The sequence below is a fragment of the Xiphophorus couchianus genome, chromosome 6, assembly GCF_001444195.1.
Source record: "Xiphophorus couchianus chromosome 6, X_couchianus-1.0, whole genome shotgun sequence".
In the NCBI taxonomy this organism is placed as follows: Eukaryota; Metazoa; Chordata; class Actinopteri; order Cyprinodontiformes; family Poeciliidae; genus Xiphophorus; species Xiphophorus couchianus.
Window position 1 is genome coordinate 25,478,430 of NC_040233.1, and position 25,481 is coordinate 25,503,910.

The window sequence follows — 25,481 nt, forward strand, 5'->3', positions numbered from 1 at the left end:
TGAATGTATTTATTCTGAAGGTTTTTTTTTTACACTTTTATTGAAGAACAATACATTACAACATTGTTCTAAAGTAGGACAAAAAGTACATTTATGATTGCAACTTTTAAACTTACATAAACATGTTTCTACAGACATAAATGTACTTCCGTATAAATGCTATTGGAGAGAAGTAAATTATTAAGGCAGTGTGAAATTATTAAAAGAAAAAGAAGAAAATAAAGAATTATTCTGAGTGATTTTTTTCACTTTTATCTCAAGCAGTAAGAGTTTTAAAATTGTTTTAATGGCGGAGCTTCCGTCCTCACCTCCCACTGAACTGTTAGCTATAATCTTTCACAGCTGCGGTAAGTGAAACCCACCCACTCCCACGCTTTCCATCGTATTCAAAATCCTTTTTTTTGTGAATAATTTTTCGCCCGAGCAAATTGAAAAGTATTTGCTGAGCTAACAGACGAAGCGGACGTTAGCAACAGGCGTTAGCTACTGCTAACAAACTGACGCAGCTAATTAACAAGCTAACATGAATGGCGAAGTTCCGTTAATGGAGGAAGATGTACTGAAGTTCTTGCTCAGCAAGTACTTTTACTTTGAGACACTGTTAAAATGTATAATAAAAAATGTATGTCTAATGTTCGTTTTATATTTTAATCGTCCCGTTGGCCATAAAGTGTCTAAAAGGTGTTTAAACATGCAGGTTAAAACATCATATTTGCATTTTTCTGTAAAACGTAATTATCAGTATCGTAGAAATATAATTTGTTAAATGTCTAGCATGTTTTGTTTTTAAAAAAACAAAACGAATAATAAATATAAGATTTTTAGATTTGACTTTCAGCATTGTGATTATGGGAATTTCGACTCTTCTGAGATCCGGGTCATTTGGCTCTGCTCACCTGAAAGAACCGGCTGTTACTACTGTTGATTTTATATGAGCAAAATAAAAGATCTCATTAATAGTAAGGAGAAATAAATTTCTCACTGCATCTAAACAATCTGACAGCAATATGAATACAGTTGAAACCAGTTATTTATGTTACAGTTTTCTTATTATAGCCATAAATTAACAAGTTAAGCTCTTTTTCTGGACTGTGATCATTAAAATTCTAAATTTGTTTTTGTGACAGGCCTACTCATCTTTTCTAAGAGTAGGCCTGTCATGCTCCATAGAGCATGATCTCTATGGAGATCATGCTTCTTTAAATTATTCAAATGTTGTGTTAGTTGTGCTGATAAAAGTTTTACATTTAAAAATCTCTCGTGGCCCTCAGCTACTTTCTACTTGACAGTTTTCACTGTTATCAAAGTATTAAATTTCCCTGCTTTACATCTGACAGGTTTACTTATTTTTTGCAGAGCTGTGAGGAAATAAATCCCTGCAGGACCGTTGTTGGTGAGTTAGATTTCAAACTCACCATTTCTGTTTCTTTTTGTCGTATTAAATAAGCGTCTGAGTCGGTGTTGCTCAATGTTTTCTTCAGTAACTCGTCTTTCCTGCGGCTACTATGGGATGTTTGGCGCCACCCAACCCAACAAACTTTTGATCGCTTCAATAATTCAATAGGTTCACTACAAGTTCAAACTGGAAACGGGTTTTTCTAAATCGAGGTGCATCGGGCAAATTGCTCATAACACATGAATTAGAAGTGGGAAACTTGATTTATTTTAAATTAAAGCCTCGATAGAAATCGGTGTTTTACTCTGAACGGGTAATGAAGTAGAACAACAGGAAACTGCAGCACTCAGTGAGCCGTCATGGTTTTGTTAAATGATTCAAATAAACTGCATGTTGCTTTAGAGCTGCTCTATAGCAGGAAGCAGGTATCCGAGTTAAAACAGCAAGATTCAGATGTTTTCTGTTGGAAAATATTATTATTTCTACAGCTAAAGCTAAATAGATAAGAATATCTGGGAAAATGTTATTTATTTCTGTAGTTCAGCTTTAAAAGAGAAATTCCCATATTTTACAGATTCATTCCACACACTGGCATTTTTCAGTCATTTATTTCTGTTTATTTTGATGAATCTCACTTGCTGAAATTTTGTTTGTATACTGTACACAGTAATAATGAGTAAAGTAGAATATAAATCCATATGAGTCACATTAAAAGTACTATCTAAAATAACATGAATACTTTCACTTAATCCCATATTTCTGTTTTTAAAAGTACTTTTTTATTAGTTTGATATAATATTCCAGTTTTAAAATAATGATTATGAAAACTAAAAGTATCAACTTTGTCTAATTAGTCTATATAATGTTTATATGTTGGTGATGGAGTTAGTAAAATAAATAGGATTTTCAATAATAATAATTCTAACTCTTTGAAAGGGTCTATAGTGTAGAAGTATTACAAATAATTAAATTATTGAACTAAATTAGTCATCAAGTTAAAGCTATTTGCATTAATTTAATCTCAGAATTCTGACTGTAATCAAATTCTGACTTTTTTTCTTGGATTTTTAACTTTTTTTCTCAGAATTCTGAAAAATTGTGACTTTTTTCTTTTGAACGTTGAGCTAATTTCGTAATATTTCCATATGTTTTATTTTGTTTCTGATGTTTTCTGGTGTTTCTTATTTAGAAATCATTAAATAAGATGGTAATCTCAAAATTCTGACAAATTTTGACCTTAGCCTCAAATCTTTGATTTTTTTTCCTGAGAATTTTTACTCTAATCTCAAATTTCTGCCTTTTTTCCTCAGAAAAAAGTCTTGTTTTTTCAGTGGCCTTAATTCTTTCTGTAATTTAAAAGAAAAAAAGCACTTTTTTTTCCCAGTGCCAAACAATTTTTAGCATTAAGTTTGGATACTGAAAAAGAAAATGTGAAATACTTCATGAAAAATGTCGTCCACATTGTCCACGTCAGCCTGTTCTTGTCTCAGAAACTGTTTCTAAGAACTTTTATAATTTAAGAGGAAATTTATTCAAAGCAGTTCGACTTTTTTTCTTTTTCCTGACGGAGACGAAAAAATGACATGTAAGTCAGGAGCTTTTCAGCAGAGCATCAAGATGAAGGAACGACTGCGATTAGGAAAACTTTCTATTTTCACATATTTTTATAATTATTAATCGATCAATAAGCCAATATTTTTAATTTTGCGTTTTGCTGCTATTGCAGCTTTACACGCTTTACATTTTATCCATTTGTCTTCGCAAAACTGTTCAAGCTCGATCAGGTTTGATGTAGGGCATCTGTAAACATCAGTTTTCAAACTTTGGTACATATTCTCAGTTGGATTAAGTTCTTTACTTTGGCTAGGCCATTCTAACCATACAGTTATGTTTGCTGGAAGGTGAACCTCCACACCAGTCTCTAACTGGTTTTCTCCATTTTCTCATCAACTATGACCAGCTTCCTTGATTGATGTGCAGATTGATCAAAGGGAACAATCTGCAAATGCCCAGTGGCGCCACCAGAAAATTTACCTAAAGCTGTTTGAACCAAGCCAGTAAAAACTTTCAGAGGGCACAGCAGAATAAATGAATAAAAAATAAATAAATCATTAATTTTTTTTATATAATAAAAAATGCATATTTTATTTTTATTCAATAAAAAAATACATTTTGTTGAATGTATTTTGAAATGTAATAACATTTAATTAATTATTTTTAATATAGAATTAATTTAGATTTTATTATTATTTTTTTTAAATCTTTTTAGGAAATACATATATAGACATTTATTAGATTTTATATTTATGTCTTGATGGAAGAAAATGACTGTATTTCTCTATGATCATGATTTTCTAGGGTAGTTAACATTTTTCAAAGGGGGTCGTGGTCCCTCTTGATCCCCCGTTTAGGGTTGGCACTGCCAATACCTTTATTCCTGATGTCAAGTATTGATTTCTTTCATTAAATTCATACAGTTTTCATGTACAAATTGCTTTAAATCACCTTAAGGCAGTAAACTCTTGACATAGATCGGCCTCTAATTTAAATATTCAGGTTCAAAACTTTAACAGTGGCTAATTGGATGAAGTCCCGCCGCTGTTTCATGATAAATATTTGTGTCTTTAAAGACCAAACTGTGTCGTTCTGATGAGTTCGTTTCTTCCGGCGTTCCCAGAGGAAGGGAAACATCTCGATGACTTTTCTTTTCTTCTTGGACGATTCCTGGCACAAGACAATCTCGGGCTGCTACTTTTACAGTCCTGATGCGATCATTGTAAAATTGATTTGAGTCTCTGCAGAACAATAACAATGCAAACATACATATAGACTGACAGCTTGATTAGCTAGCAGCGGCAGTGTCGCTCCCCCATCTCATCTTGTCCTTTAAAGAAAGGACCATTATGGCGACGGCTCAGGCTGTCGGATCAGCACAGAGCGCGTTTCCACCGGGATTATTCAGAGGGAAGGAAGAGAAATAAACAGGTTTATTACGGACTGGGCTGTCAGTGATCCACATATCCTATAAATGGGATGTGAGGAGCTGGAGGATTCTGATAAAGGTAATAACACAACTACAGTCTAAGCCGAAGGCGTATGCATGAGATGGTAAAACTCGTTCCCAAAGCAGGGTGAGCAATCTGCGGGGGGCTCCAGGGAATGCGCTTCCTGCACATTCGAATGCCGACTGTACTCGCTCCTGCAGAGCAAATTCATGCTGCAGGGACACACCGAGACCGACAGGAAAACACGTCAGAGCCGCGTGAAGCTGTGATCTTCAACCAGGTTTTGGATACATCACATTAGAAAAGGTTTGACGGAAACGGCAAAATTAGAAATAAGTTCCTCAATTTTCCCCCCCAAAAATTAGACGTTTTTGTTTGGCTTTTCCGAAAAAGAGTTAAAGCGCCAAAACGGAGATTAAAACACCTTCTGAAACAATTAATCGTGATTAATCGATCATTGCAATAATTGTCAACTATTTTTGTAATCTTTTAATCGTTAACTACAACATATAGACTCTACAAAGGTCATTTGCTGAAAGAGCAACACACTCAGAGCAATAAATAAGCCAAAAATATACAAGTTTTTCATTTAATTTATTTATTAAATTTCATTTAATAGTGGTATGTTCTGCTGAGTATCCACGGACCAAAAAAGACCTGATTACTGGTCAAAGTTGTATCATTCGAAGGGCCACACATGGCCCCCGCGCCACACTTTGAACACCCCTGACTTGGCCTGTTCATTATAAGTAACAGCTCCAGCTTTGCCTCTGTTTCTGAGCTTTTATTGCGTGGCTGCAGAGCGTCGCTCCGTCGTAATGATGAAGAAGTTACAGATATTACGAGCTGCTCTGGATGACTCCATCAGCGTGACGCCGGTAGTTTAGACGGAGCGGCGGTGATGCGGGCGGAGACACAAACAGAGACGGATACAGACGGAGCGGAGCCGGAGGGGGGAGCGCTGAACTCGGAGCAGCCTCACGGGGGCCGTGACAGACAAACTGCTCCTCTCTGCATGGCTGCTTTAATGACAGGCAGCAAACTCATTCAGCAGGACAAACAAATCACCGAGAAGAGCCGCAGCGCCATGCTCACACAGGCAAACACTGCCCCCTGCTGGCCAGACTGAAACTCTTTGATTTAAAAGAGAAGGGGGCACTGGTTGGATTTGATTTTATGGGATTTAAGTAAACTTTACATTTCTTATTTTTGGCATGATTTTACACAAAGTTTTTCCTTTCTTTTTGTGATTTATTTCTGTACTCTGAAACAGGTGTCATTTGTTTCAGTGCCTGTCAGCTCAGAATGACAAGCCACCAGGACTCTTGTAGTTAGCTAAAACAAACAAAATAACGAAACTGAAATTGAGAAAACATTCATTAACTGAAATAAATAAAGGGGGAAAACTACAACTATGTGTGCATTTATAAATCCAAACATACTGAAAAGTAGGGTTTGAACTAGGACTGGAACTTTGGTTTGAAGTGAGGTTGGGATTAGGGTATTATGGAGGGTTGGAACTAGGGTTGCAATGTTAGAGTTGGGGTTGAAATAGGGTTGGAAAGAGGTTTTATGAGGGTTGGAATTAAGATTAGAACTAAGGTTGAAACTGGGATTAGAAATAGGGTTAGAAAGTGTTGGAACTAGGATTGGAACTGGAACGAGGGTTGGGTTAGTTCCAACCCTAGTTTCAACCTTGCAGTTAGGGTTAGTGTTTGGGTTGGAAGCAGGGTTGTAATTAGTTGAAGGATCGGTCTACATTCAAAGGCTGAATGAGGTTTGTAACTGAGAGTAAGTTTAAATATTTACCTGTGAAAGAGTACAATGTTTTCAGCAGAATTACGCAAAAATTATGAGATGTTCCATTTCTTTCAGTGGTACCCAAGATGATCACAAAAAGCTGAATATTTCATAAACTGTAGAAGATGGCAAGGCCAAAACACATAGCCGTAATGTTCTGAATGAGCAGAATATGGTTGGAAAAGCACAAAGTATGCAGAAGTAAGGCGGTGAAAAGTGTACAGAAAAAAAGTGGAGGAACTCAAGAGTGTAAATGCTTTACAATATTCACAGTGGTAACTAACAAAAAATAGCAAACACGCTCCAAAAACTAATTACAACGTTCTAAATTATATAAACAAAAACTGAAGTATAACAAAGAATCCAAAAGTTCTTCATTATTCCACTGGGACCTCAGAGGTATAAAATAAGCTTTAATTACAACTTGTTAGCACAGCTTTGTTGTTTTGATGAACCCGATTGCCGTCAATGCTGAACCTGTAGTTGTTTGTGGGGGCAGTTGCATCGGTTACCATGGAGACAGACAAAAGTCATTGTTTCGGCCCGTCCTCGACCTTCTCTGGTCTGTAATTGGGCTGAAGAGAACAAAGAGGACGTAATGAGACGTTTACAGACAACTGGCACAGACATCACATTAAGAGTTGTTTGGTTTGTTCAGAGTTCCTGCAGTCTGGAAAATCCTGACAAGTTTAGAAAAAGAAAAACAGTCTGGAAAGTAGTTTCACCTCCATCCAGTCGTTTGTCAATCATCCATCCATCCATCCAGCTCCGTCTGTATTTATGCTCTCAAACGCTGCAGACAAACTGGGTGATAAATGTTTTGCTCTGGTCTTGTTATAAGTAGAGTCAGTCTGTAATGTCATTATAATTATAAATTGATTTTAAACACTTGTGTATTTTGTTTTGTCTCTAAAAGTCCCAAATATATATTTTCATTTAGAACAACTTTAGTTTTACCAACTTGGTTAAATTGTAATTCAGTTTGAAGTCATAAAATTAAGCATAAAATGTTTAGCAAAACTTTCCGAAGTTTATTTTGAAGACTTAGATCATTTTTGGGTTCTACTGTATTAAGGCAAGACTAAGATAATTTTGTTTTTTGAAATTACAAGAATAGTCATATTACCATAATAAAGTCGTAATAATGAGACTAAAGTGATATGACAAGAATTAAGTGGTAATATGAGAATAGTCATAATGTTTCCAGTAAAGTAGAAAGATAACCAGAAGAATAAAGTCATAATAACAAGAATAAAGTTGTAATTTATATTTTCATATCAGTTTTACAAACAACAAAATATATATTTTTTTACACATTAGCATCAAATTATTATCAGGACTTGGAAACGATTGTGGAAATCATTTCAAAGAAAGAACTACATGGACTTTCCCATGTTTGGTCAGATCTTCATATTTAAGATTTTTTTTAATTAAATACATTTTTGTTCTATTAATTTTACATTTTTCAGTAAATATTGTATCTTTATTCTGTTGTTATGACTTTATTTTCATAGTCTGGTTTTAATAATTTGCCGTGAGACTGAAGGCCATTTAAGAAGGGAGATAAACGTGCGATGTTTGAAGAAGCATAGTGTTCTAGAAATACTTTTAAACCATAAATACCTCATATTAAGGATGAATATTTTCATTTTTGCGCCGTCTCCCTCCAGCATAGTAATTTAACACGCCTGCTTCTTTATTAGCCTCTGATTCAGTTTTTAAAAAAAGATTATTTATTTCAGTTCCCACTTTTATCCTCATTAATGTGTTTTTTATTTCATGCAAATGCAGCCGTCAGCAAACTGGTGAAAATCTATAATAGCTGCAGCAGAAAATTACTGTAGAACAGGTTAATTTGCACAGAAATGCCCCACAGTTCATATTAACTGCCTCAATGTGCAACACTGCTTTGGGTTATGAACGCTCACTTTCATTAGCTGCAGATTACAACAGCAGTTTCCATAAAAGCAGCCTCACCTCTGGGGGATGAGCGTTCAATAGCTTTTCCAACAAATCTGCTGATTTAAGGTAGAAAGCGTCGGATTGTAAAGCTCTGATGCTGCTGCGTGTCGCTGTGTCCCATCAGGCCGTCCGCCTGTACTGACACAATCGTCGCTTCGCATCAAAATCACTCACAGCAGCGATTTCCCATTCATCTCAGTGAAAAAATGTCAGATTTCACAGATTAATGTTTTTTTATGGAGGACGGTTTAATTTACAGAATGTTTTCCACTTTTTAACTTGTCACAAACTGAAGCAACATAAACAGTAAAATGTCTGTTTTCAATGTTTTCAGGCTTTTTGATGATTTTCAGGAGCGTTCCCTTCATTGAGGCTCCATCCATCCATCCATCCATCCATCCATCCATCTGCTTCCGCTTATCCCGGGTCGGGTCGCGGGGGTAGCAGCTTCAGAAGGGAGGCCCAGACTTCCCTCTCCCCAGCCACTTCTTCTAGCTCCTCCGGGGGAATCCCGAGGCGTTCCCAGGCCAGCCGAGAGACATAGTCCCTCCAGCGTGTCCTGGGTCTTCCCCAGGGCCTCCTCCCGGTGGGACGTGCCCGGAACACCTCACCAGGGAGGCGTCCAGGAGGCATCCTGGCCAGATGCCCGAGCCACCTCAGCTGGCTCCTCTCGATGTGAAGGAGCAGCGGCTCTACTCTGAGTCCCTCCCGGATGACTGAGCTTCTCACCCTATCTCTAAGGGAGAGCCCAGCCACCCTACGGAGAAAACCCATTTCGGCCACTTGTATCCGCGATCTCGTTCTTTCGGTCACGACCCAAAGCTCATGACCATAGATGAGGGTGGGAACGTAGATCGACCGGTAAATCGAGAGCTTCGCTTTTTGGCTCAGCTCTCTCTTCACCACGACGGACCGGTACAACACCCACTTAACGGCAGACGCTGCACCAATCCGCCTGTCGATCTCCCGCTCCCTTCTTCCCCCATTCGTGAACAAGATCCCGAGATACTTGAACTCCTCCACTTGGGGCAGGACAAACCCCCTGACCCGGAGAAGGCACTCTACCCTTTTCCGGCTCAAGACCATTGAGGCTGTGAAGTAAAAATTTAGTACCTCTGTTCAAATCTAACAAGCATTTTATATTAGTGCTGCAACTAATGATAATTTTAATTATTGATATTTCTGCCAATTAATTGGATAAAACAACTGGCACATTCTGCAGATTTTTCATTTAAAACACCATCATTGGTAGCAAAGAAGCTAACAAATATTTCTAATCTAAACCGTTTCTACTTGACATAACATCAATATAAAGTAGGAATAATCTGGTGATTTTGTTTCAGATTAACCAGTAATAATTAATTGCTTAATGGGTGATTTTTTTTAAAGCAGAATTTGAACCTGCTAAATCTAAAATTGTCTCTTGAGCAGTTTCAGTTAGAACATATCTACAAAGGGTTTTTTCCCCATTAAATGTATTTTTGTACAGCTTTGGCTTAATTACTTCTCTTATTTGTTCTTTCAGTAAATTGTCCTTTTTTTAGGAATATATTCCTAACTAATAGATAAATAAATTAGTTGCCAATTATTTCAATAATCAATTCATCGTGATTAATCTGATTAATCGTTTCAGCAACATTTTATGTTGAGAAAAATTATGGCCTAACAGCCCACATGCTACTGCAGCATTTAGCTAATGTTAGCATTTTAGCTTAGATCTGGAGACCTTGTCTGTATGAATGCTATTTGGGTTTTTACTATTTACTGTTCTTGTTTTAATGCAAAAGAAAATATTCCAACATTATTTTATTGAGCCATGGCTTGTATGTGAAACCTTATTGATTGGTGTAACAGTTAATCATTATTATTATTTGTTACAGATTGAAGGACAATGGCCAATGTTTTCCATGGACAGGACTCTGATTGAAGGTAAATTTATTCAGTCACGTCATAAATGAGCAGCTGGTTCATTTAAAACACCCAAAGAAAGTTAGTGGGAAAAATTTAAATAATTATTTAGTTCAACACAGTAGAAGCTGCGTTTAAAATGAACAGAGTGAATTTCACATCACTTAAAATAGTTTATTTCTACGCAAATCAGTGAAAATATAGTAAATAACTGAGCAAATTAGTCTTTTGTTGTGTATAAAACATATTGAATGGTGACTATTAAATGGGAGCCATTGTGAAGTTTACTTTGTAAGTTTAAGAAAATCGTTATAGTGCGATTGTTGCGTTACCATAGCTACGATCCGATGTGATAAGTTTAATTGAATACTGAATCATTTTAAAGAATTATAGTTACCACAAATTTGAACCAGAAGTGAGCCACACCACTGAACCGCCATGTTGGTAGGCAAGCACAGCGCAAAGTATAGATAACAATGGCTTCAAGACCAACAAAAAGAAACTAGAGTACTCAAAAATTGTAATCGGGTAATAGTTGTTTATATGAGCGCTAGTTCTAAGCTTGACTTGTGTATTGTTGTCATAGCAACTGTCATGACAGTTACAGATTCCTACCAAGATGGCTGTCAGCTACATGAGAACAATGTAGACATAATAACTTCATCACCTGCTACAGAAACTCCTACTGCCAGTGCATTTATTACTGGCATAGAGAATTATAATATTTATTGAGACAGCACACGAGGAATCAGTTTTAAAGAAAAAAACACTTTAATAGGTGAAACAACAGAAGAAATAATTACAGGAGTGTCAGACGTCCATGTAACAGTCACTGGTCTGATCTCCAGTCATATGAACGATTTGGAAAATGTAAATATACTCTGGCAATAATCTGAATGATCAAATTGTCAACATGGTTTTACTTCAGGAATTAAAGCTTTTGGGAAACGTAAACACATTCCACTGTCTTTAGGGAAAGTGTTTATACTTTGCTAATTTAAAAACATTTTACAGAAGCATTATGAACATCTAGAACCTGAACTGTCAATATTATATAAATATATCTATTTATTGTGGCAACTATTGTTCACAAGTTTTATCTCAGTAAAACTGAAATGTAGTGGATTACTAATGTACTCTGTTTATTAACTATAAACTCTATGTAACAAAGGAAAAAGTCCCCAGTAACAGAAAAATGAAACAGAAATTCACAGCTTTAGACTAAACACCCTGAACAACACACATCAAAACTTAAACCGTTTCACAGTTTGATCCCTTAAAGATAATTTTAACTCAAACATTAATACTAAATAATATAAAACCTGCTTCATGTTTTACTTTTACTGCCATGTTTTATTATCCAAATATGATCCAATTACCTTTTCAACATTAGTATCATCTTCTTAAAAAAGATGAAGGTAAATTATCTCTTAACTTGTTAAAAGTAAGTGAAAAATATCCAAAGCTACTCACCATAATTTAAAGCTTTCTTGTAATTGTTTCTAAGGCTCGTTAAACTGCTACACTGTAGTTTTATTGCTGAAATACACAAACGTTTTGGGTTATTTTTAGCTCTTTGAATCCCCACCAGCGATATTAAACCCATCACCAGTTTGTCTGAGAACAACTCCAGAAATCAGAGTAACCAAGGATGAAAAAAGGCACATCTTGAGTTTTCAGGTCCAAAGATGCATCTGTTGGTGTGTGAGGAGAAAATCCTGGAAGGAAACCAGAAAAATGGTTAAAAATATTAAAGCTTCCAGTGATATCTGGGAAAAAAAAGAAAAGAAATACTGGATATTTATCCTCACTTCCATCTTAAGCTGTAAAAGTCTGGATAATGATACTCACCAAGATTATTCAGTTTTTCTGCTTTTTGTGGGATTTTTTTTTTTCTGGAAATGTGACAAAAGCAGAATAATTTGTTAAAGAGAGCAGATGATGGAGGCTTTCATAAATACCAATCCATATGTTACTCTTGCAACATTTGGATTATTTAGCTTTCAAAACAACATGAATTTTATAGTAAAAATGTCTGCAGCATCTGTTGTATTGTAATTTTACATCGATTGGATAATGAATACTCAACAGAAGATACTATTTTCAAAAAATATATTCAACTGTTGAACAACCAACTAACTGCCGTTTTATCTCAACTTTTTTGAGGATTATGGAGACAGCTGACATAAACTGTGTGGAAAAAATGTTTTCATTTCACATCAATTTGAAAGGATATTAAATAGATTTATAAACACAAAAACAAAGTATATTATATCTATAATTTCAGTATGTTTTAGTTTTAAACACACAATATAGTTCCAGTTAGTTATAGTTTATCCACATTAATAACGTTTTGTATTGATTTCAGTTTACAAAAATGTTTTCAGTCCCTTTGAGCCGAAAAATTAACTGAGATGAAAAGACTTCTGGGTCTGCTGTTAGATAATAAACTTTTTTTTTCTGATAAATTGTCTTAATAAAAAGTTGCTGCAGAGCGTTGCCACCATAAAATTCTCAAACAGAAAAAAAGTCGCTAGATTTGCCACCAGTTGGGTTAATTTGATTAAAAGTCGCCAGAGATTTCTGGAACGTAAATAAATATAGCGCCAAAGTTGTTGAGTTGGCAGCAGTGCTTCTTTTATTTTGGCCACGCCCCTCAGTGGCTCTTGGCTCCGCCCACTTTGAAGGAATGTTGCTAAATTTATCAGGTGGGCGGAGTTATGCCTTCACTTTAAGGTTAATGATAGTAAACATCATGATTCTCTAATTTTAAGTGAAAGCATTGATACTTCAATAACCGTCCAATTGTCTTCCAAATTTTGAGTGAATTTTTAAAAACAAAATGCAAATTACACACATTTCCATCTACTGATTGGGAGAGAATCAAGAACAGTTTTTGTTTTTTTTCTCCAGATACTGACGTTATGTATGGCTGTAAAGAAATGGAGGTAGCGGCTGCAAATTAGCAAGACAACAATTTGGATTTTTTGGAGTTTTGTGCCTCTGGTAAGGCACAGACCAACCAGTGGATGGGAAAGTTCGATGAACCCTTTTCCATCTCCCCTTCAGCGCATTACCTCCGGAGCAGCTTCTGGTTTCATCTTCAACGTTTCCTTCTCTGTGGATATTTTTTATAAAAAATGGCTTAAAAAACAAATCAGTAAAGTTTTTAAACGGAAACTCTAGTAAAGTGAATCTTACTCTTCTTCTTTGCAGGTGGAAGTTGGGTCACAGCAGCAGGAGGTGAGATTTCTCCCGTCTTTACTTTCTTCTTCTTAGGTTCTTTAGAGATTGTGGATTGGTCCTCAGGAGCCTCCAGGATGTTCTTGACTGATTTCTTCTTCTTCTTCTTCCACAGAAGCTGGTTTTCCTTCGATGAATTTTCTTCTTGTTCTGCGTTTATTTGCGTCTTTAGCGACTTCACACTTTGTTTTTGCTTTTGTCTGGAAATAAACATCATAAATGCTGTTTTATTATTTCTCAGGTAAGAGAGAGATTATGAGGTTTAAAAGCAAACAAACCTTTTCCTTGCTGCGACGATCCGGTTGGTACTCTGGGCGTTCTGCGTCATCCTCATCACTTTCTTGCAAAGCTGTAACCTCCTCTTCTTGCTCAGCATCCTCCTCTGAAATCTCCTTTTCTTCTTTCCAGACGAGAGCAGAGACGAGTCTAAAACATTTTCAGATGGAAATTTACTTTATCTGCACCAACAGGAAGATTTTAACTTCCTGTTTCTACTCACCAGTTGTGGCGTTCATCTCCTCTTTCTCGCCCTCTGTTGGTGCATCTTTAAACTGCAGCTCCTCCCTTTTTCTCTTCTTCTGTTCTGACAGATTCCCTTCATCCATTCCTTTCATCTTAGCCTCATCTATCAGTTTTTTCTTCTTTTTTCCTGTGTTTTCTAAAGGAAACACAACCTCCTCTTGTTTTTGCTCCATCTCTTTTCTCTCTCTTTTCCTCTTCTTTTCTTCCTTCTTTGGTGAAACAACTTCAGACTCTTCCTCCGCCTCCGTTTTATCCTCCTCTTCTCTATTCTTTCTACTCTTCTTTTTCTTCTTTTTTGTCCGGCTGGTCAGCGCATCTCTGTCAGTCGTCTGTGTTTCTGCGATCTCCACCTGAAATGTCTCATCAGAACTTTTTTTGGACTTCTTCTTCTTCTTCTTCTTCTTGGGAGTGATGGAGTCGCCACAGATTACTACTGGTTCCTGATTGGCTGATTTGTCGCCGCCCTTCTGGATTTTGATAATAATGCAGTCGTCTTCATCTTCTGCAGCTTCTTCTTTTTCCAAGAAAACATGAAAGGAGCTTTTGTTATTGGAGACATTTATCTATAAATTACTTCATGTTACGTTTTCACAGGTTCTGGCGACTTTCTAAAGCCTCATGGATATTTTTGACATGAAAAAGCACCAGGAATTAAGAATAGTTTTGTTTTTACGCCACTGTTCAGACACTATTTTCTCCTTTTGTTCCAGACAAGCAACCTTATAAATCCCAAAAAGAGCCATAAAATCTTAATGACCCTTTAAATTTACATTTATGAAGCTTTTGTGTTGGTTTTAAGTATTTGTGACAACAAATGTCAAACTTCTTTCTTATAGTTGCCATCTTGTTTTGAAATGCCAATGTAAAAATAGTATGACAATAAATGCTAAAACCAGACTCCTGTTGGTTCTTTACTGACTTCCCGTTGTGCATTAGGCCCGGACTACGAGGTTTGTTCATATTCTCAGAATAAACCTTTTCTCATCAAGAGATGAACAATCAAGGAACCAGAGGTCCAGTGTTGACCAAAACCATTGGTTTTTTTGGGGGGCTTCTCTCTTACCAGTTTTGCTTGAATTAGTACATAAAGAATATTTAAGTTACCTTTAGCTGGTGGATCAGCACCGTTTTGGTCCTCTGTAGCCGCCTTCAGCTCGTCTTCTGGCTTCGACTCTGACCGAGACTCTTCGTCTTCGGTCCACTGATGAAACACAGATTATCATGCAGCTCTAAAACCAACGTGTTTAAACAACAGATGGTAAAAATGCAGCTTTTTATTACCTCAGTTTTCATCTCCAGTGGATTTTTCAAATCTGCATCTGAAAAAGATTTTTAAAAGACTTAAAAACCAGGTTATAAAATCTACCACTTCACCAGAAAACGATTTACTTTTAAAATTATTCAGCCACACAACCAGAAGCTTCAATCTACGGTGGACCTGCATGCCATCTTCAAAGCTCAGAAATTTCAATGATTTTTCTAGAATTTTTTTTTAGATTAATCTCAAAATTTCAGTGGGTTTTTTTGGGGGCAAAAACATACTTTTTTCTCTCCTTTTATCTACAATGGCCCTAATGTGCCGTCATAACATGGTAGCGCCTGCAACTGAAAAGTTAAAGTGGTGTTTGGATGCGAAGCGATGTTTCCAAGACGTTCTACGAACAACGGCTCCATGTTGGATTCCCGACTTCTTCGACTTGGAACGATTTTAGCACAGAGTTCGATTTTGAGGTAAAAGCAACAGCAACAAGATCTAGAGAAACGAGTTGCCTTGACTAACAATATCTGGATCCTCTGCAGTTTTGGTCTGGATTATAATTTTCATTGCTTTTTGTTTTGCCACAGTAATGTTTTTCATTGTCGTTTCATGTTTTCATGGCTTTGAATTGTCGTGTTGCTGAAATGTACTGAACAAACTTTTCTCTCACGTCACAATTAACCATTGCGTTGTGTTGGTTGAATTACAGACCAAAGTTTATAGTCAGAACATGGAAAAATGTTTAAAGGATACAAGTTTTTAAACGTTGCTGACCTCATTTAAGGACAGCCAGCGGCGGACAATTGAGCCCAACTCAACAGAACCGTAACAATGGAGAGATACTGGTAAAAACAGACAAACTGGACAATTTAGTTTGTATGAGTGCCAATTAGGGACATTTTGTCCCCATAAAGACACCGATTAAGGAGGTTTCAGCAGATGAGACTGTGAGGGATTATAAAAACAACCAACACAGAGAAACGACCCGCTCCTTTGAGAAGTTACGCAATGTTTCTGTCACTCTGTAGGCGTTTCTGCTTCACGGTTTGGTGATAAATGCGAATACCAAGAGGTAAAATAAAAGATCCTGCTTCATGTCTTCCTGTGATTTTTCTTCCGTTTTCCTCCCGTAAAAATCAAACTTCTGAACTTTACCAGCTGGAGATGGAGTGAAGCCAAAGAAAAGAAAAGGGAAAATATGTTTTCTTCCCCTGTCTGGAGTAAACCGCTCTCTAATTGTTTATACACTGCCGTTTGTCCAGACGATCATTCTTTACAAAATAAAAGCTCAAATCCGTGTCGCATCTTAAAGGCTGAATCGATTAGTCGATTATTTAAGTAACTGTCATCTAATTTAGTGATTGATTAATGGTTAACTGGAGCACAGACTCAAAAAGGTATTTGCTGAAAGAGCAACACAGAGCAGAAATTTAGCCAAAACTGGACAAAATATGTAAATTTAGTATTTGAAATAAAAAATACGGTCTAACAGAAACTCCCATAGTATGGCAGTATTAACTTCACCTGACTCAGATTTTGAAAAAAAAAATCTATTAAGCCCCTTTTGGTTTCCAGTTATTAATAAATTAATTCAAAAGTAACCAACAGATCAGCCCATCACTGTTTTGATCCGAGATCAAGAACATATTAATGCTGTAAGCATTTTTAGCTGCAGATTAATATTTTACAACAAATAATGAAGCGTCACTGAAACAATGCTGTGTTAATTTTCTTATGTAACAAAGAAATTTAATCTTTTAATGTTTTCTGATGTCTAATAAAGACTTGTGTGGTTAAGTGAAAAATCTGCTAAATGTGGTCATTTTTATCCGATTAATTGATTAATCATCAGAAAAAATGATAATCAATTACAAAAATAATATTTAGCTGCAGCTCTAGTTTAAGTGGGTATTTTGTGAAACAAAGTGAGAAGCGTGTGAAGTGCCAAAACTTTCTCCAGCTGAACAGAAACAAAACTGAAGTTATTATTTTTGGACCTAACGAGGAACGATCTAGAGTTATAGATCTAGAGTTATAGATCTAGAGTCAACGCACAGCTTCAGTTATTACAACTGAAAACCAGCCATCAGGCCCGAAACCTGGGAGTAGTGATGGACTCTGACCTGAACCTCCAGAGCCACATAAAGACAGTTACAAAGTCGGCCTTCTATCACCTGAAGAACATTTCCAGGATTAAAGGACTAATGTCTCAGCCAGATCTAGAGAAACTCATCCATGCCTTCATCTTCAGTCGTATTGATTATTGCAACAGCGTCTTCACAGGTCTGTCCAACAAATCAATCAAAGCATTTGAAACGTAATCAATTACGAATTTAATGATGACACTTGACTTAATGTCATGTTTTGATTGTTGATCCTGTTGCATGACTTTGTGTTTGTTGAAATGCCTTGCTGCTAAAATGTGCTACACAAATAAAATTTGATTTGATGGATTGAAGTGTTAAGAGTTTAGATTGTATAAATCTCCACAGCGTTGCCTTGAAAAATGCTCAACTTAATGAGATTTTATGTAACCAATCAATAGTAGTAATTAATAATCACAATTAATTAATTGTGATTATTAATTCATTGTGATTATTAATTGATTGTATTTTCTTAATGCATGTCTAATATTGTATTAAAAGTTTAAATATTTAAATAAAAAATCTTTATCTGATTAATTGTAAAAATAAACGATTACTAAAATAATTGTTAGTTGCAGCCCTATTACAAAGTAGAAATTAATTGCGAAAAGGTGGTTTTGTACTCTGATACCCCTAAATAAATTCCAAAATGCCTCTAATTAGTAAATAATCCACCTGACACTCAGCATTTAACACAGTGTGAAACATGGTGGCGGCAGCATCATGCTGTGGGAATGCTTTTCTGCAGGAGGTACTTGTCAGAGTTGATCAGAAAGTGGAAGCATATAAATACAACTACACTGAAATTATCTAAATTACATAATATCATTGTTTTAAGAATGACCTAGTCAAAGTCCAGACCTAAATCCAATTGCAAATTAAAGATTTGATCGATGTGTGTAAACATGAGGTTGTATGAACCATGATGGGTCTGAGAAGCCTTGAACATGCCGTGCATCACAGAATCAGGTGACCTCGTTGTGGTACCTGGAGGGGGCGGAGCCTCTCCGGGGGCGTCGTCAACGGAGACGGACTCGGCCTGAACGGGTCTCTGCAGGGAGATTCAACATGTCAGCGCCAGACCTGAAGAGTTTGAGTCAGATGTTTGTTTTTCCTGTCGTACCTCTGCAGCTGCGTGCTCCTCCTCGTCTTCCTCTTCCTCTTCCTCCACTTCCTCCTCTTCCTCCTCCTCCTCTTCCTCCTCCTCCTCTTCCTCAGCTGCGGCCGTCTCCTCATAGGAGCGGACCGCGGCTCCTTGAACAGCATCGATCGGTTCTGGAGTTTCCTCTGTGACTTCGGGGGAGTTTCTGGCAGCTTGACGATCCTGCAGGAAAACAAAAAAACTCAGATTGGATTTCAAAACGCAGCTTCCTGTTCAGACAAAGTAAAAGCTGCTCAATAATTCAGCCTCTGGTCAATTTTGCTGCTCATGATTTTTGTTTTTTATTAAATTAAATTTTAAAATTAAAAATTTTATGCCTCAAATTTACAGGGTTTCTATATTAGATTGTTGTTTTTTTCCAGAATTATACCAAATGTTTAACTTTGAAATGTAAAATAAAGTTCAATGCGAATTTATGGCAAATTTTCTGCAGTAGTAAAAGATTCAATGGACGGACGGATGAGTTAAAGTTCTATTCAGGAACCACCAACCTGCTCCTCCTCTTCACCACCTCCTTGCTGCTCCTCTTCATCACATCCTTGCTGCTCCTCTTCGTCACTCTCAGAGGTTCTGGTTCCAGTCCGTCGGGTCGGGGCGGGGTCGCCCTGAACGGGTCCAGATGTCCCGTCAGAACCGGAGGAGACGCAGCTTTTCCCCTCAGCTGGAACCGGCTGCAACATAAATAGGAGAGAATAAAAGCAAACAGGAAGTAAACAGGAAGTGATTCACAGCTGGAATGAGTTCCTTTCCTGTTGCTGTTTATCCAACAGCTAAACTTTAATTCACAAATATAAACGAACCAGGAGATTTTATTATTATTCTAACTTAGAGCCAAACTCTGTTTAGTTCTGCAGCAGAGAGTTAGTGCTAACCGATCTCCATGCTGGAGAAGATTTAGTTATTTAAGAATTTTATCTATAGTTAATCTCAACATTTATTCCTGAATAGATTAACTGGCTTCTGTTCTGAGTTACTCAATGGAAGAGATGAAGCAAAGGAAACCAAACAAGAGAGAGCAGCTACAATTACAACTAGGAAAGTTAGAGTTGTGTATTAATTAGGGCTGAACAAAATGGCGGACAAATATATCACAATATCAGCATTTCATATGAACTGATATTGATAATTATTGATTAGTTTTAAATATCTGAAATATTGCCAAACTGTTGATGTGACATCTCCTGTTTTATCCAGTTTTCACTCCACACTGTTTTTTTTTTTTAATTAATTTTTTAAGTGGAAAAACCTGAAACTGCTCCTGCGCCAGTTACTAGGTAGGTTGTTGCTAGGTAACCACAGAGTGAGAGAGTGAGTTGATTCCACCAATCTTACTTAGTTTGGTAAAGAAATTCTTAATACTGATTACAAAGTACTAGCTCCACTTTTTCACTTATAATATTGGAAACATATATTTTTTCACAGGTAAATAATTTCACTAGAACATTTTCATGAAAATGAAGGAACATTTGAGTTAAAACAAGCTCTTACTGAAAAGTTAATACCAGACTTACTGTCTTTGGTTGTAGCTAAAGATCCTCAGAATGTTTTGCTAACAGGAAAACACTTGATGGTATAAATTTCTACATCTTTATAAATCAATACCAGAAGCTTTGTGTATTTTGCAGGTTTCGCCCTGTGGATGTTTGGCTTTATTTGAAGAAAAAACGGAAGCAACTTCATTATTACAGTGGCTGGACAGCAGATATGCGTCTGTTTTCATTACAGCTTTCTGCTGCAACAATGTGCTGAACTTACAGATATTTCCTCACTGACTTAATTCTGGCTTGTTTGGATTAAAGGCAGTTTCATTCTGGTGATAAAGTATTTATGAAGGTTGTGAAAAGATTTTCTGTAAATGTTTGATTTGTCAGTGTGAGTTTAAAAGTGTTTCACCAGTTAATGACTGAAACTCCTTCCTTCTGTCCAACAATCAAATAAACTGAGTTTGATTGTTGCTGAAATGCGTAATACTAATAATCCTTATTGATAAAATAATAGATAACCAATAAGTAATTAATGAGAAAGAACATAATTCGTTTTCCAGAGGGATGGATGGATGGATGGATGGATGGATGGGTCGGTGGGTGGGTGGATGGGTGGGTGGATGGATGGATGGATGGATGGATGGATGGATGGATGGATGGATGGGTGGGTGGGTGGGTGGATGGATGGATGGATGGATGGATGGATGGATGGGTGGGTGGGTGGGTGGGTGGATGGATGGATGGATGGATGGGTGGGTGGGTGGGTGGGTGGATGGATGGATGGATGGATGGGTCGGTGGGTGGGTGGATGGATGGATGGATGGATGGATGGATGGATGGATGGGTGGGTGGGTGGGTGGGTGGATGGATGGATGGGTGGGTGGGTGGATGGATGGATGGATGGATGGGTGGGTGGGTGGGTGGGTGGATGGATGGATGGATGGATGGGTCGGTGGGTGGGTGGGTGGATGGATGGATGGATGGATGGATGGATGGATGGGTGGGTGGGTGGGTGGGTGGATGGATGGATGGGTGGGTGGGTGGGTGGGTGGGTGGATGGATGGATGGATGGATGGATGGGTGGGTGGGTGGGTGGGTGGATGGATGGATGGATGGATGGGTCGGTGGGTGGGTGGGTGGATGGATGGATGGATGGATGGATGGATGGATGGGTGGGTGGGTGGGTGGGTGGATGGATGGATGGGTGGGTGGGTGGGTGGGTGGGTGGATGGATGGATGGATGGATGGATGGATGGGTGATGTCATTAGATGTTTTCGTTTTCAACTGCTGTGTTGAAAAAAATCTATTTTATTTCTTTATCGACGCTTCAGACCTCTGTTTCTCTCCTTGTTTCCTCTTCCTGTTCGGTGCCGTTTGATTTCCCAGTCTGGGTTTCATCAGCGGCGTCCCGGCGTTCAGAATCGTCCTCCGGTTTCGTCTCTGCAGTGGACGGCGCGGCGACCTCCATCTTACACTCTGCAAGAATGAATCCCAGTAAAAACTGAAACCAGTTCTATGATCCAGTAAATAAAAACAGAAACGCACCAGTCAGAGTTCTGTCGTCTGAAATCTTCTCTCCTCCGTTGAGTTCGACGCCTGCAGCCTCGTCTTGCTTCGTGATTCCCGTCTTCAAGCCGATTCCTGGCTGGTTGGCGCGCTGAGCCAGAGAGCAAAGCCTGCACAGCGGATCAGACATTTTCATTTAAACTGCAACAGGAAGAAAATCTCATAAAATCTGAAATTAATAAGAGAATAAAAATAAATGAGGTTAAAATCAGGAATCTTTGCATTTGGGTAATATCTGACAGAAATATTAATATTCTCCCAGGATGCAGAATTCAATCCACCATGCTATTCAATTTTTGCTCATATTTTTTGACATGTTTCCAGATGTGGTTTGTGGATTGAATTATGAGATTGAAAAAGAGCAGTAAGTGTGAAAATGTCTCTTACCACTGAGACCAGTTGAGGAATGATAATGGTGGAAAATAAAATGGTTTGTTCAGTTTTTACGTTGTGTGCATTAACTTACTTCATCCATCCAGTGTAGATGTCATGAAGGTTTAAGTTCTCCATTGGCATCTCCACCTACACACACAAAAAAACAAAATTAACTAACGAATATTTGAGTAATCGATTATTCTAATGATTAATCGATTAATAAGACTTTTTTAATGACACATTCTGAAAAATTTTTATTTAAGCCTTCTTTGTACAATATTATTAATACATTAAAAGAAACACATAAATATTTAAATTCATTTTTTAAATGAGAAAATAAAAATTTTATTTCCTAATATACAACAACACATCATATCTTTAGTGAACGCTTGATCATTTTTAGCAAAAGATGCAGCTGCAGCTAAAAACGTATTCTGACATGATCTGGTGACTATTTTTTTATTAACCAATTAATAATTTGATAGTAAAAGATGAGAACAGGAGATTTTGTTTTATGAAAATATGAACCAGGTGAATTTATAACTACTCCACATGGGTTTGGGGTGGAACATATTTACAGACAAAGATTGTTTTTTATCATATGACATAAATGAATATATTGTCTTATTTACTGCTGTGACGGTGTCGTTCTTTCAGAAAATGCCCTTTTTTTGTTAACGATTAATCGATTGCTAAATGAGTTGACGATCATTTCAAAAACTGCATCGCGTCAGCTCAAACATTTTTTAATGACATTTATTGAATCTACTTAATAAAAATGACACAGGTGATGAAACTGCAACAAAAGAAGCGTGAGTTTTAGATTCAAGAGTGTACATGTGGAATAATAACATGTGGAATAATAACATGTGGAATATTAACATGTTGAATATTAACATGTTGAATATTAACATGTTGAATATTAACATGTGGAATAATAACATGTGGAATATTAACATGTTGAATATTAACATGTTGAATATTAACATGTGGAATAATAACATGTGGAATATTAACATGTTGAATATTAACATGTTGAATATTAACATGTGGAATAATAACATGTGGAATATTAACATGTTGAATATTAACATGTGGAATAATAACATGTGGAATAATAACATGTGGAATATTAACATGTGGAATAATAACATGTGGAATATTAACATGTTGAATAATAACATGTGGAATATTAACATGTGGAATAATAACATGTGGAATAATAACATGTGGAATAATAACATGTTGAATATTAACATGTTGAATATTAACATGTGGAATAATAACATGTGGAATAATAACATGTGGAATATTAACATGTTGAATAATAACATGTGGAATAATAACATGTGGAATATTAACATGTTGAATAATAACATGCGGAATAATAACATGTGGAATATTAACATGTTGAATAATAACATGTGGAATAATAACATGTGGAATATTAACATGTTGAATAATAACATGTGGAATAATAACATGTGGAATATTAACATGTTGAATAATAACATGTGGAATAATAACATGTGGAATATTAACATGTGGAATAATAACATGTGGAATATTAACATGTTGAATAATAACATGTGGAATAATAACATGTGGAATATTAACATGTTGAATAATAACATGTGGAATAATAACATGTGAAATATTAACATGTTGAATAATAACATGTGGAATAATAACATGTGAAATATTAACATGTGGAATAATAACATGTGGAATAATAACATGTGGAATAATAACATTTGGTTTAAAGATTATTGACACTGCTGTGAATCTGTTGGACTTTTTTTCACTGATATTTTTAGGATTCTGAAACGTGAAGCTGGTTGGTGACCAAAGATTAAGTTTCCTCCAGGCGTAAACAGAAAAAGTGCAGTAAAAAAAAAATAATGTAAATAACGGAGCGTTTAAATGCTGAGGACAGATTTAGTTCGGTAATGTTGAAGCGAGCAGCCAGCTGAATGTGAGGAGAGGCTGGAAATGCAGCGTGTGAGCAGCTGCAGCTCCGGTAACATTCTGTTCTCTGGCTCGGCCTGAACCAGGAGCCGCAGGCTGCAGAGCCGCTTCCTGACGGCAGAAACCTGCTGCAGCCGCATCCCACCGATCCTATTATATAACCTGCATGACGCGCATGTCAGCTCATAAAACACCAACAAAACGCCCGCTGTGGTCACATTTAACCCGAATTCAGCAACAGAAACCCCAGTTGGTGTTGGTGAGCTTAAATGAGGAGGACCCGGAGCAAGTTCTCACCTGAGTGACGTGTGGCTCCAGCAGCTCGGCGGCCTCTCGGTAGCCGCTCACCTGCAGGTGTTGCTGGATTAAAACCAGCAGCGCGGCGTCCTGCTCCGACTCCATGGTGGGAAAACAGGCAGGCAGAAAATACAGCCGCAAAATCCACCCAGGAATTAATAACACTTCACTTCATGCTTGCTATCCAGCGGCAGCACGTGTGCGGGACGACTCCTACCTCGAACTGCATCATGGGAAGTGGAGTCCTGTTTCCTAAGGGAAGATTACAAAACATTTTCATGGCGTTACGAAGCAAAACTGATTTTCTGCTAAAATGTTGTTGCCGATAAAATGTCATAAGAAAGTACATTTTAGATCTAATGAATAAGCTAATATAAAATAAATATTTTAGATGTATTCCATAATTAGTTTCTGCATTCATCTCTCATTGTAAATATTAAATAAATGAAGAAATAGAAGTTTAAAATGTATTAGTTATTTGCCAAAACATGTATAGCATTATTTTTTCACTGAAATGAATCTCTAATCGCTTGAATAACAACAATATAGTATGAGAAGAGCAGGAAACCATCAAATCTACCTCTTCCTTTTGAAATAAATGTAAAATTGTATGCCAACCGGCATGATTTTTATAGTTTTGCTTTTTATTGTTTGAAATCAAAAAATTTATTTAAAAATAAATAAATTATGCATCTAAATCAAAGTATGGCCCGTGGGCCAAATTTGGCACCACAACAATTTAAAAATAATAGAAATTTGGTTTGCTAGAGCAGGCAAACATATGCAGACACTTTGTTTTTAATTAGTGCAAAATTATAACAAATGAATTAAAATCTTCTTATACTGGAGAATTTTGATGTTATAGAAGGTTTTCATCTTTTAACAGTCACACTTTTTACACGTCATTTATTCAAAAAAGTCAAAACTTAATTGTTTAATTAATTGTTTAATTAAATTATTGCATGTTTAGTTCATTGTTGTTTATTCTTATTTCATGATTTCGTTGTGAAACTGTTACAGAAATTCTATTTTTATTTTCTATTTTTAATTCTAGTTTTGGCCCTAAAGTAATTTCTGACTTGTGACAAAAAGTGGCAGCATCATGCTGTGGGAATCCTGGTAAAGTCTAATCTTGGACAAAATCCTTTTGGAAACTGTAGGAAACTTGAGAGAAATAAAAATGTACAATTAGACCTACACAGAGTTTGGTAGTAACTACATGTACTTGAGTAACGTTTTAGAAAAAAGTTAATATTTTTACTAAGCTGTACTTTCTACTTTTACTTGAAGTATTGCTGCTTTTTAGTAAACAAACTTGTTTTAATCGAAAGAAAATCACCAGACACAGACACACACCTGCGTTAAAGTTATTTTGTAATTAAGTTACTTA

General features: G+C 36.6%; 1 protein-coding gene and 1 long non-coding RNA gene across 4 annotated transcripts; one reads left to right on the top strand and one right to left on the bottom strand.

Annotated features, from left to right (window-relative positions):
- LOC114146958 (uncharacterized) lies at window positions 1-13,314 on the top strand. The gene is made up of 4 exons (XR_003595993.1): window positions 1-347; window positions 1,357-1,393; window positions 10,044-10,092; window positions 13,288-13,314. It is a non-coding gene; the product is annotated as an uncharacterized LOC114146958 (long non-coding RNA).
- Window positions 10,820-24,330, bottom strand: LOC114146957 (troponin T, cardiac muscle-like). 3 transcript variants are annotated; one of them, XM_028021422.1, is made up of 14 exons: window positions 24,092-24,330; window positions 21,918-21,973; window positions 21,431-21,561; window positions 21,243-21,361; window positions 18,362-18,430; window positions 18,226-18,289; window positions 15,118-15,155; window positions 14,941-15,037; window positions 13,814-14,347; window positions 13,593-13,740; window positions 13,273-13,514; window positions 13,149-13,189; window positions 11,923-11,966; window positions 10,820-11,789 (listed from the first exon to the last, which is right to left on the bottom strand). In XM_028021422.1, exons 1-13 carry the CDS (start codon window positions 24,194-24,196, stop codon window positions 11,928-11,930), a joined length of 1,683 nt encoding a protein of 560 aa, XP_027877223.1. In that variant the 5' UTR covers window positions 24,197-24,330; the 3' UTR covers window positions 10,820-11,789; window positions 11,923-11,927. The 3 variants fall into 3 exon arrangements, with proteins under 3 accessions (XP_027877223.1, XP_027877222.1, XP_027877224.1); XM_028021421.1 differs by having other exon boundaries at window positions 13,814-14,350; XM_028021423.1 differs by having other exon boundaries at window positions 13,814-14,350; window positions 18,362-18,407; window positions 21,241-21,361.
- Between the last annotated feature and the right edge of the window lie 1,151 nt (window positions 24,331-25,481).